We start from the raw sequence: 12,397 nt of genomic DNA, 5'->3' as shown, positions 1-12,397 counted from the left end.
TATTGTCTCCAGACTGTACAGTAAGTGAGGTTTTGCAAACCCAGGCAAGTCACGGGGGTTACAGATAGTGCGACATGAACCCAAGATCCCTGTTGAGACCGTCCTCATGTGTGCGGAACTTGGCTATCAGTCTCTGCTCAGCGACTCTGCGCTGTCGTGTGTCGTGGAGGCCGCCTTGGAGAACGCTTACCCAAAGGTCAGAGGCTGAATGCCCATGATCACTGAAGTGTTCGCCAACAGGAAGGGAACAGTCTTGCCTGGTGATTGTCAAGCGATGTTCATTCATCCGTTGTCGTAGCGTCCCACCAGCCTGAGAGTTGGCAAGGAATGCATCCCCGCCAACTCTGACATGGTGTCTGCTGCCATCTTACACTGAATTGAGTGATGATTGGCAACAGGTGGGACTTCAGTTTCCCCACCCCCACATCCCCCGCCTTGGCTGGAGGTCCTGCCTTGGAGTGCTGTCAGCCAATTCAATCAATAGACTGGCCAACAGCTCTCCAGGCTCGGCGCTGCAGTGGCTGGAAGAGGTATTGCAGCACCTTACCTAAGCCTGAGTCCACACTTCAGTTAAGTACCAGGGGTCCCGGGGGCAGGAGGGGTAGGGGGATGCCTTGTGGGATTGGGAGGCATGCAGTCTCAGTGTCAGGGAGTCATAGTGATGCGGTGGAGTGGGATGGGCGGGTGGTGCTGGAGCTCCCAGGTCCCTGAGGGGAAGGTGCCCCAAATCTGAAAGGGTCTTCCGATTGCAGCTTCCCACTCGTAGGTGGGTAGTTTTTCTGTTCCGTACCCTGATCCAACTGGTGAGCCTAAGAATTGAAGATGGGAGGGAAAATGCCCTCTATTGGCCAGTGGCGGACCTTAATAAAGACACAAACTGGTTTCGCTTCTGAGGCCCTCCCAGCTTCACTGAAAATTGCATCTGGGTCAGGGCAGGTGGGATTCCAGAGGGAATCCTCCCATCTGCTTCAGAACCCACTCAAACCAGTAAAGAATTGTTTATTTGACTGAACTGTGTTGAATGAATGTGAAACCTTATTCATGACTATTTTGTTGCATCAGAGAGGGGATTATCAACAGTAACTTTTGACCATATTACTGCTGTACTTTGCAATGCAGAAAGAAAACAATTTCAGATTGTGCAAACCTGCAGAGAATTAGATTTTACAGCCATAGGCCTGGCACAATTGACTGAACAAGTCCTATCTGACAGACACTATTAAAGACTTTTAAAGAGTCTTTTAAAGAGTCACTATTAAAGAGTGGGTGTGTCCCACTCCCATGTAAACCTTGATTTGATTTATTATTGTTACATGTATACAGTGAAAAGTGTTGTTTCTTGCACGCTATAGAGACAAAGCGAGGGGGATTGAATATAAAAGTAGGGAGGTCTTGCTGCAGCTGTATAGGGCATTGGTGAGGCCGCAGCTGGAGTACTGTGTGCAGTTTTGGGCGCCGCACCTGCGCAAGGATATTTTGGCCCTGGAGGGAGTGCAGAGGAGGTTTACTAGGCTGATACCGGAGTTGAGGGGATTGAGCTATGAGGAGAGGCTGAATAAACTAGGCTTGTACTCGTTAGAGTTTAGAAGAATGAGGGGAGATCTCATTGAGACGTATAAGATGATGAATGGGATGGATAGGATAGAGGTGGAGAGACTCTTCCCGCTCAAAAAAGACAGTAGGACTAGGGGGCACAGCCTCAAGATAAAGGGGAGGCGGTTTAGAACGGAGTTGAGGAGGAACTTCTTCACTCAAAGGGTGGTGAATCTCTGGAATTCTCTGCCCGTTGAAGTGGTGGAGGCTGCCTCGCTAAATATTTTTAAGACGCGGGTTGATGGGTTTTTGATAAGAGAGGGGATTAAGGGTTATGGGGAGAGGGCGGGAAAGTGGAACTGAGCCACGACAGATCAGCCATGATCTTATTGAATGGCGGGGCAGGCTCGAAGGGCTAGATGGCCTACTCCTGCTCCTATTTCTTATGTTCTTATGTTCAAAGCATAAGGAGAGAGTGCAGAATGTGGTGTTGCAGCCATAACTGGGGTGTAAAGAAAGATCAACATAGTGTGAGGTAGGCCTTTCCTTTTCAAGGCTGATGAATCCACTTGTACCACCCTTTCAGGTGGTGCATTCGAGATCATAGTTACTCACTACTTAAAATAATTCTCCTCATCTCTTCTGCAAAAGGTCTTAAATCTGTGTCCTTTTTGCTTACTGATCCCTTCCTAGTTTCTCCTTCTTCACCCTCTGAAACCCGGCCCTTTCCACCTTTTTACAGTCCTATCTGGTTCCCTTTTGTGTATTGCAGTGATGCAGGGCTACGCGCTGAAATGTTGTCGTGGGTTTGATGAGGGGTAAAACTCACTCTGTGTTGCCCAATGGGATGGCTCGAGCTTTTCTCCAGGCACATCCATTCCAATAACTTCAAAGCTTCTGGGTTCAGTTTGTGTCAGCAGATCCACATTTAGCAAAAATTGGGCTGCGGCTGCTTTCAACATAACATATCTAACTTCTTGGGGGCGGGGGGGTGGAAAAAGAATTGTTTTCTTATCATTTTGAATCCCCACTTAACACGTGCACATAGATGAAAGCAAAATACTGCAGATGCTGGAATCTGAAATACAAACAGAAAATGCTGGAAAATCTCAGCAAGTCTGGCAGCATCAGTGGAGAGAGGATAGAGCCAATGTTTTGACTCTGGATGACCCTTCATCAGGGATTACTTGTGTGCCTACTTTCACAAACATTTACACTCACGTATAATAATACTTTAAAAATTATACATATAAAGAAGGGTTTTCATATCCTAACCATTGCCTTAGCTCTTGGGACGAAGTTGACATATTGAACCACAGATGTCACACAGAAAGATCAAAACAATATTGTAATGAAGGAAACCATATGGCCAGAATTTTACCACCAGGCCAAATGGAATTCTCCATTAGCCTCGGGTGGGATTTTATGAGCCTTGCCTGAGCAAGGTTGTAAAATGCAGGCCGTTATCTTCCAGGAAGCTATTTGGACAGGTTTGGATTGCCCGAACCAGGCACTAGTCAGTGGACTATTTGGTTGTGATTGCCTGTGAATCTACCAAAGCTAACTTTTCAACATTGTGCCAGTGGCTTGATTTTGTTTGTAGAAACTTATGGGATGATGTGAAAGAATTCCTTTGCTCATGCAGAGCTGGAACTTTGCAATAATATTCTGTTGCCTGATCAAACTGAACTACTTTCAATTATCCTAGTGAGAGCTGCAAAACGAGGTGAAGATTTGTTTTTACGCTCTGCGTGTGGTGATTCATCTAGAACCACAAAATTCATTCTGTCCCCCATTTTTCAAATTCTGCTAGTGAAGAGGTGGTCAGCCAAGGGATGTCAAGATGGTGCTTTCTTGAAAATAATTTGAATAGCAGCATTATCCATTAAATGTTTCAGAATTGTAAAAGAAGGTGAGCAACGGGTCAGGAAAAAGGGAAGGTTTTTTTCATGCACAAGGAATGCCTTAAGTTACAGCAAAAGAAAAACTTTCACCTTGGGAAAGATATACTGACCTTGGGGGCATTCAACATAGGTTTACAAGAATGGTACCTGGACTTCAGGGGTTAAGTTATGAGGAAAGATTATGTCAAATATACCTTTTTCTCTATAATTTAGAAGGTCAAGGGGTGATCTGATCAAAGTCTTCAAGCTATTAACTGGAAAAGTCAGGGTAGATAAAGATATACTATTTCCACTGGTTGGAGATTCTAGAACTAGGGGCCTAGCCTAAAAATTAGGACTTGCCCATTCAAGAGAGTCATCAAGAGCACTTCTACACATAAAAGGTGGTAGAGATTTGGAACTCTCTTCCACAAACAGCAGTTGATGCTAGATCAGTTGCTAATTTTAAATATGAGATGGATCCTTTTTTTGTTCAGCAAAGGTAATGAGGAATATGGGCCAAAGGTGGATATATGGAGTTAGGCTATGATCTGTCTCATTGAAAGGTGGTGAAACAGGCTCAGGAGGCTGAATGGCCTATTTGTTCCCATGCTCCGATTCATAAAGCACTTTTCATGACCAGCGGACGTGTCAGTGTTTTCCAGGCAAAGAAGTACTTTTTTGGAGGTATACTCACTGTGGTAATGGAGGAAATACAGAAGCCAGTTAGCACACAGCAAACTTGCACAAACAGCAATGTGATGATGTCCAGATTATCTGTTCTTTGTGATGTTGATTGAGTGATAAATATTGACCACAGCACTGGAGATAACTCCCCTGTCTTCAAAATGGTGTGATGTGATCTCTTCCACCTACCTGATATGGCCTTGGTTTAACCTTTCATCTGAAAGACGGCAACTTTGAGTGCAACGCTGCCTGGAACATCTATTTGATTTTTGTACTCAAGTTCTGAAGTGGGACTTGAACCTAGAATCTCATAACTCAGTGGCAAGTGTGCTACCAACTGAGCTGCAGCTGACACAGGTACAGGAAATATCTTTTTTAGATAAGTTACTTGGATAATGATTTGAGCCGTTTTTAATTCCCCCTTTTCTTTTCTCCCTTCCCTCCTTTGCTGGGTCAAGCTGGGCTTGGTTAATTGTGAGGGCGTTGACAACCCTGCGTTATTTAATCCGTTATGAGTGAGCCTGTCCTTCAGCTATTTAACAATGGACGGTGTCAGTCTGGAGCTGATCCTGGGCTCACAAGGCCTCCACGTACGTCACGTCAGTAGGGAACACTTGGTGCTGACAAGGACAGGGAACCATGGCTGATTCTTCCATTTCCATTCCCACCTCTACTCCCACTCCAGATTCTTCCAACTTGAGCCCTCATCAGAGGACAGGCACTCTGAATATTGCCCTGGCTGAGGTCAGTTAAGAAGTCTCACAACACCAGGTTAAACACCATTTGCTACCAAATAAACCTGTTGGATTTTAACCTGATGTTGTGAGACTTCTTACTGTGCCTACCCTGGTCCAATGCCAGCATCTCCACATCATGAGATCAGTTAACACAGTGCGGACCATCATTGAGTTAAAAGATTCCATTACCATCTACGGTATTTCATAAATCCTGGAAAGGTAACTTGAGGTGAAAGACATTTCACATTCAAGATTTACACAAGTATTTACTTATCCAAAATACTTCTTCCTGGAACATAAGGCAGTCAGTATCATGAACATTCAGCGATTACAAGCATGTTATGATTTCTCAATCTGCTTTTGTAGTGCAGCACTTAACCACAAGCTCGTTCTGATGAATGTAACCAAACAGGTGACCACTTCCACACTAACCATGCATTTTATTAAGCTAACCATTTTCTCAGAATCAGACTGAGATTTCCCCTGGTCTATTTATTTATTTTTGTTGTACAGGATTGAAATTACAGGGTGGGGTTATACGAAACGCACTTATAATGACTTCCTATGCATTGTGAAGCCGAAACTTGTTCTTGTATAGCAATATTTTTGTTTGCATTGATGTTTAAATTTATTTACTAGTGCCACAAAGTAGGCTTAAGTAACACTGCAGTGAAGTTACTGTGAGAATCTCCTTGTTACCTGTTCGGGTACACTGAGGGAGAATTTAGCACGGCCAATGCACCTAACCAGCACGTCTTTCGGGATGTGGGAGGAAACCCACACAGACATTGGGGTGAACGTGCAGACTCTTGCACAGACAGTGACCCAAGATGGGAATTGAATCCAGGTCCTGGCACTGTGAGGCAGCAGTGCTAACCATTGTGCCACCCACAATGTTGCGTCGTATATAACACTATTGTCAACTAGTACTTGTCAATATTTAATATTGACAAGTTTGTAGGGTTTGTGTTGAGTAAGTTACGCGTTTAAATATTTACTTTCTCCAATATGATTCACCATTTATAGGACTAATTCAAGCAGACCTGTCTGACCAGGGTGTATTCTAGTTAGGGATATTCAGAAGAACTGCAAAGGTCTAGTCTCAACTCTTGACTGTTACGCTTTACAACAAGCATACTTTTTTTTTCTTTTATCCATAGTTATTGTGTTACATTGCTGGGATATGTACATGATGGAGGTATGATGTTGAAAATTCAATACAATAGTTGATAGCTGTAATCAGAGGTGAAAAATGATTGTACTACTGCAGTTTATTTACTCATTTCGTAGAATGTAACTTGGAGTGTTGCAGAAAAAGAGACATGCTGCTGAAGCTTTTTATCTTTCACTCATCTGGAAAGATTTGCAATAATACCAAATCTCAAAGGAAACGACAATTTATACTGCAAGAGGAGGTTTGCTGATTGATGGGCTCTGATTTGGTAGGCATCTTGCCATGGAGAATGCACCAGAGAATAGTTAACTGCCAAGCTTCTGTTTAAATTCAAGCTAGGCAGTTTGACTCTGGCCAAGGTATTACCCTGAGGAATGAACCAGGAAATGGCTGTCCCCCAAGCTTTTGTTTAGTGAAAAAAAGGCACGATGTGTAGTTGCGTTCTTTCTGTCTTTTGCAAGCAGGGATCTACCAATCAAAGTCCACTTCTTATTCCCTTTGAGATTGGGTTTCTTGTGAATCCCCCCTCATGAGTGCAGGATGAAAGAATTCAACAATATGTTTCTTTTCCAGCAATTTATATTTTCTGAATGGCTGAAAATCAGAATATAGATACGATTTGAAGCATTCTGAAATTTGAAAAAGCCACTTGGATCAACTAAACCTTCATTTTAGTTTTTTCAGTAAGTTAGAGGGAGCAGCTTTGAGTATTGTACATTGAAGTTTCATGAAATTTCTAGTCTAAAGAAAATTGGGAGAAAATTCAACCATGGTATGACCTTAAAGGTTATCATTGTGTATGTTAGGAATATAGAATCCCGACAGTGCATTTGGTCCATTGAGGTTGCACTGACAACAGTCCCACCCAAGCTCTATCCCTATGTATTTACCCTGTTAATCTCCACGACACAGTAAGAAGTCTCACAACACCAGGTTAAAGTCCAACAAGTTTATTTGATAGTAAACCCACAAGCTTTCGGGGTTTGCCCCTTCGTCAAGTGAGTGGAGAGTTCCACTCACCACTGTCCACTCACCTGACGAAGGGGCAGACCCTGAAAGCTCGTGGGTTTACTGTCAAATAAACTTGTTGGACTTTAACCTGGTGTTGTGAGACTTCTTACTGTGTTTACCCCAGTCCAATGCTGGCATCTCCACATCATGAATTCCATGACACCAAGGGACAATTCAGCATGGCCAATCAACCTAACCTGCACATCTTTGGACTGTGGGAGGAAGCCGGAGTACCCGGAGGAAAGCCATGCAGACCTGGGGAGAACGTGCAGACTCCACACATACAGTGACCCCAAACTGGAATTGAACCCTGATCCCTGGTGCTGTGACGCAGCAATGTTAGGTGCTGTGAGGCAGCAGTGCTAACCATTGTGTCACCATGCCAAGTGTGTCTGCTTATGTGTGTGTCTTTTTATTTTGCATATCATTGTGCTTACCTAGGTATTTGAATGTAGGTGTTAATGTGTGCACCTGCACTAAACAGGTTGGGGACATTCTGCTGCTCGTACATCAGGGTAGTTGATGTCCAATCACAGCCTGATGTTAGTGTTGCCAAGTTACTATAGCTTGTCAAGTCTGTAGTTTGCGCTTTAAAGGTTATTAAAATAAAGTTCCCCAAGCAGGAAATGGAGTGGAAAGCATCTTGATGTTTGAAGTTCCTTTTTACAAATATGTCATATGGCAGAGGCATTCAAACACTTCTGTTTGGGTGAGTTTCTGTAAATATTGACGCACTCTGTGACCCCCTCCAACTACTGTAAATAGTAACACATTCCCCGAGGGGCCCTTGTCCTAAAGATAATGCTGCTTTCTCTTGGGTAGGTGATATCCTTGTAGAAAGCTCCTCGTTAGGATACAGAAAGAAGTAGAATGCCAGCAATTTGACAAATGCAGAAATATATAGAACTTGACAGACAAATTTGCTAACCAAGCTTCCTCCCAAATTTCTGTTAAAAATCCCTGGTGCCTTAAGTTCAATAACAATCCATTATAAACATTTTAGTAAGTACCCATTGGCAATTATATTTCATTCTCGGCATCAGTCATTCCATGTCATTTGTGTTTCTGTCGTCTGGGACAGCATAGTGGCACAATGAATTAGCACTGCTGCTTCACAGTGCCAGGGACCCGGTTCGATTCCCAGCTTGGGTCACTGTGTGTGGAGTTTGCACATTCTCTCCGTGTCTGCGTGGGTTTCCCTTTGGGTGCTCCGGTTTCCTCCCACAGTCTGAAAAATCCGCTGATTAGGTGTATTGACCCAAACAGTCACCGGACTGTGGCGACTAGGAGAATTTTACAGTAACTTCATTGCAGTTTTAATGTAAGCTTTATTTGTGACTAATAAATAAACTTAAACTTTAACTTTAGTCCTATCAAAGCAGAGTTTCAAGGTGCAGTACTGAGGGAGTGCCGCACTGGCAAAGTTCAGCCTGGTTTGATGGCTGCCTACCTCTAACTTGCAGTTTGAAGCTGGGACAGTTACTGGTGTATCAAGCACAGTATCGGTTTTATTTCCTCAGCTGATATGGAGGGAGACGGGAACAATGAGATCAGAATTGCAAATGGCTAATTGCTTTTTTCAAAAAAAAATGTAATCTCCAGGATTGACAGACCAAAATATTTCAATTTTTAAAATAAAGATGACTATTTCAATAATGCTGGTTCAAAAGATCTGGTTTCCTCCCGCAATGTGAAAGACGTGCTGGTTAGGTGTATTAGCCATGCTAAATTCTCCCTCAGTGTACTTGAACAGACGCTGGAGTGTGGCGACTAAGGGACTTTTACATTACATTGCAGTGTTAATGTAAGCCTGCTTGTGACACTAATAAATAAACTTTACTAAGCCACTTGGGACTATTTTCTCTTAGTTTTTTTTAAATCCCATCCTTCAAGTTACAAAGCCAGAATGGACCAGGCAAGCTTAAATCCATTCCTTGCTTAGTCCAAAAGCCAAATTCAAAATCCAATCATGGCCCCCCGTAAAAGAGACGAACAAGATCCAAACTCACAAGATGAGGCATCGTACCCTACCTTGGGCTTGATCCAACACTTGATCTTGGCCAAACTAATAAACTTAATGGCAGAAACAGGAGCATTTTGCTAAGATAAGAACTTGTAAGCTGCCCCTTCCCCCACTTAGATTATCAAGAGGTAAAGAAAGCAAGTGCAGGAAGGCAAAAACTTCACCAAGGACTTGAAGCAGGCACATTCTGAAATGCATTGGCCTATTTTAGTGTTGTGATTAAGAAGGCAAATTATTCCTGACTAATCTGTAAAGTTGACGTACTGGTTTCCGTTGAAGGTCTTTTCGTCCATAATCTGCTGATGAGCAATGACTATGGATTCCAGGGGATGGGGTTGGGAAGTATGTGAAAACAAAATAGAAAAAGGAAACCAACGCATTCCATAGAATTTTATTTTCCCCCACATAGTAGACTTATCATGTTCTTATCTTAGAAGAATGTCTCTCGTTTGTGTTATTAAGACGGGATAACTTTCCATGGAGTTGATGCTTCCATCAGAACACGATTAATGCTTCAGTCACTCTTTTGGGAATGTTTCGTTTTTAGATTTCAGTTAAAGTCAACTTGAGCAGCCAATGGAAATAGATTGACTTTTAAAATTGATGTTTCTAATAGCTTTTGGCGTAGTATTACCGTTCTTGAAGTTAAGACTGCAGCACATTGGAGCAACCAATTTTTCTAATTCTCCAGATCGGGGGATTATGGTGACTCGGAGTCCGCAATTAATGCAGCTCCGTGGTAAAAGGGGAGCTAAAGGTGTTGGAGGGGGAATATTTGCATTTCAAAGCACCAAATGAATGAAAGTATTCCATCATTTAAAACAAAATTGTTCTATCAAATGGAGACCCACATAAAAAGCATCTTTCCTCGACATTCTCTCTCTATTATCCACTTAATTAATTAGGGTTGAGGAATCTGCAGGGGAAAGTGCTCACCTGCTAAGGTCTTGGCAATTATGCTGTTCTGGTGACAAGTAGTTGCTGTCCCTTGGGAAGTCCTATTCACAAAGTATGTTGGCCAACAAGTGCTCCCTATTGTTAGCAGCATCATGTACGTTCAGTAACATCAGGTTCAGAGGGCAAGTCATTCAAAGCAGCTGCAACACGCCTGCTGGCTTGTGTGGAATGATGTAATTACATCCTTCTGTCAAGCAGTGAATGCAATGGCTCATGAGCAGTGGTTAGGGCCTGAGTCAGGTTACTGCAGGATGCTGTCAGTATCCGTAAAGTAATCCCCAGCAGAATCCAATGTGGACTCCAGACAATGCCTGTATTATGCCTGAAATAGCTCTGAATTGTAAGTGTCTATGCTTTGGAGATCCATAATGTCTTTCTTTATCTATTGTGTGCAAAGAAGCCTTTGGTTGCCTTCAAGTGACATGATTCCAAGACGGGGAGGAAATGGGAAATAAAAGTTTAATATTTTGGGTCAAGTGACAGAACAAAATGCTGACCACAAAAACCTTAAACCTCTTCAGCTATTCTCTTGGAAAGAATTTGCGTTCTCTGTATTGTTAAAAAGCACCATCCTTATTCATTCGTGTGTGTAATGCTTAGCCGATGCTTCCGACTGATCACAAACTTGCATTTCTTGAATTCTTTTTCTGTTTAATAAATGCAAATCTGGTAAAAGTAGCTGATTAAATCTGATGTCCCGTTGAGAAGATAATCTTCGTAGTTTGAATTATTAATCCTGGCATCCTGGAAATAATAGCTGCCCTCATTGAAGATTTCATTACCTTCTCATATCCTCAAGATTAGGAATCATATCTTTCAATTTTTAAGTATTATTTAAGAGCCCTTGTCATGTGGTATTGTGTGCTATGAGCTGCTTTATTGTCTGTGTGAGGTGGGGGGTTGGTGAAGGAATGATTTTGCAGTGTCAACAATTACATTTATGGCTGCAAATAATTTTAATTAAATTTTAATAAACGTGCACTTTGCAACACAACAGCATGATTGAAAATCTGACAACATGGTGACATGGCCCCTTAGGAAACGAAACAATCTATATGTGTCAGAGGCACGAACAACATACAGCAGACCCCTTAAGGTCCCTGAAGAGGATGTTTCCACTAGTAGGAAAATCTAGAACCAGAGGGCACAACCTCAGGCTAAAGGAACAATCCTTTACAACACAGATGAGGAGGAATTTCTTCAGCCAGACAGTGGTGAATCTGTGAAACTCTTTTGCCACAGAAGGCTGTGGAGGCCAGGTCATTGACTGTCTTTAAGACAGAGATAGATAGGCTCTTGATCAATAAGGAGATCAGGGGTAATGGGGCTGAGAAAGATATCAGTCATGATTGAATGGTGGAGCAGACTCGATGGGCCGAGTGGCCTAATACTGTTCCTATGTCTTATAGTCTTGTATCACCAGCAATCCCACCTCAAAACCCTGCACATCCTGAGCATTGAGGCACTGGTTACATTGGGTGGGCCACATTGTCCATGTAGTTGACACAAGACTCCTTAAAGAGCAAGCTGTCTCCTCAGGGCTTCATCATGGCAAGCTGTTACTGGGAGGGCAGAGGAGAAGTTTCCGGTGTGGCCAGTATTGGATTTTTAGTCATCTCCGGAGTCACAACACCAGAGTGGAAGAAAGCCATCTTCGGAGCTGAGGGACTTCCTGAGAAGAAGAAAGAAGAAGCTTTGGCAGAAGACAAACACTTCTGTAAATCATTTTGAATTCCCCTTGTACAGAGCTGCTCAGGATTCTTTTTGTGCCTTTTACAGTTAGTCATCTAGTTGAAGCATTCCTTGTCCTTTGGGATGACATTTAAAAACCATATAAGGGTAAATCTGTACAGCATTTTGAATGAACTATTTCAGCTCTTTGATTCAATGCTAGTGAAATTTTGTGCACAAATTTGGGATTTAGGGTTTTCCAAAACAGAATAATGGGTCAGCAGTAATGAGTTTGTGTGTCTGTCTCAACCGTCTGTCTGAAAAATTGCACTAGTAGCAGCACTATGAGGTAAAATATGACAACATGTAAAACCTAAGATCAACTATTCACTACATTACAAGAACACTCTTTTGGATGTAACTCTTGAAGTGCTAAGGTGGCGCATGCTGCTAACAAAGACTTTTATTGCAAAGGGAAGTTTAAAAGGCTTGAGATTAAATATATATTTTTCTCTTCTTTCTAGCTTCTTGTCGCCCATGCAATGATTCAGAAGTCCTGCTCGCTGCCTGTACTAGCGATTTAGGTAAGGGCAATTGTAGTCAATTTTTTCTCTTCATTTTAGAACACTGTGTTAGAGCATGCCAAACATTGAGCATTGAAATAGTGGCAAGCTGGAAATAGGATGGGTAAAAGTCATCAACAGGTTTAAAAGACGACTGT

The 12,397-nt window shown here is 42.5% G+C and overlaps 1 protein-coding gene across 1 annotated transcript in view; it reads left to right on the top strand.

The window, feature by feature from the left end:
* Positions 1-12,397, top strand: part of metrnla (meteorin like, glial cell differentiation regulator a) — a 28,692-nt gene that overhangs the window by 11,143 nt on the left and 5,152 nt on the right. Inside the window, exon 3 of the mRNA XM_080209034.1 lies at positions 12,201-12,260. Coding sequence (XP_080065160.1) covers positions 12,201-12,260 — 60 coding nt within the window. The remainder of the gene's footprint in view (positions 1-12,200; positions 12,261-12,397) is intronic.

The sequence above is a fragment of the Carcharhinus amblyrhynchos genome, chromosome 21, assembly GCF_965287045.1.
Source record: "Carcharhinus amblyrhynchos chromosome 21, sCarAmb.v2.hapA, whole genome shotgun sequence".
NCBI classification, from domain to species: domain Eukaryota; kingdom Metazoa; phylum Chordata; class Chondrichthyes; order Carcharhiniformes; family Carcharhinidae; genus Carcharhinus; species Carcharhinus amblyrhynchos.
This window is presented reverse-complemented; position numbering and strand designations above follow the sequence as displayed.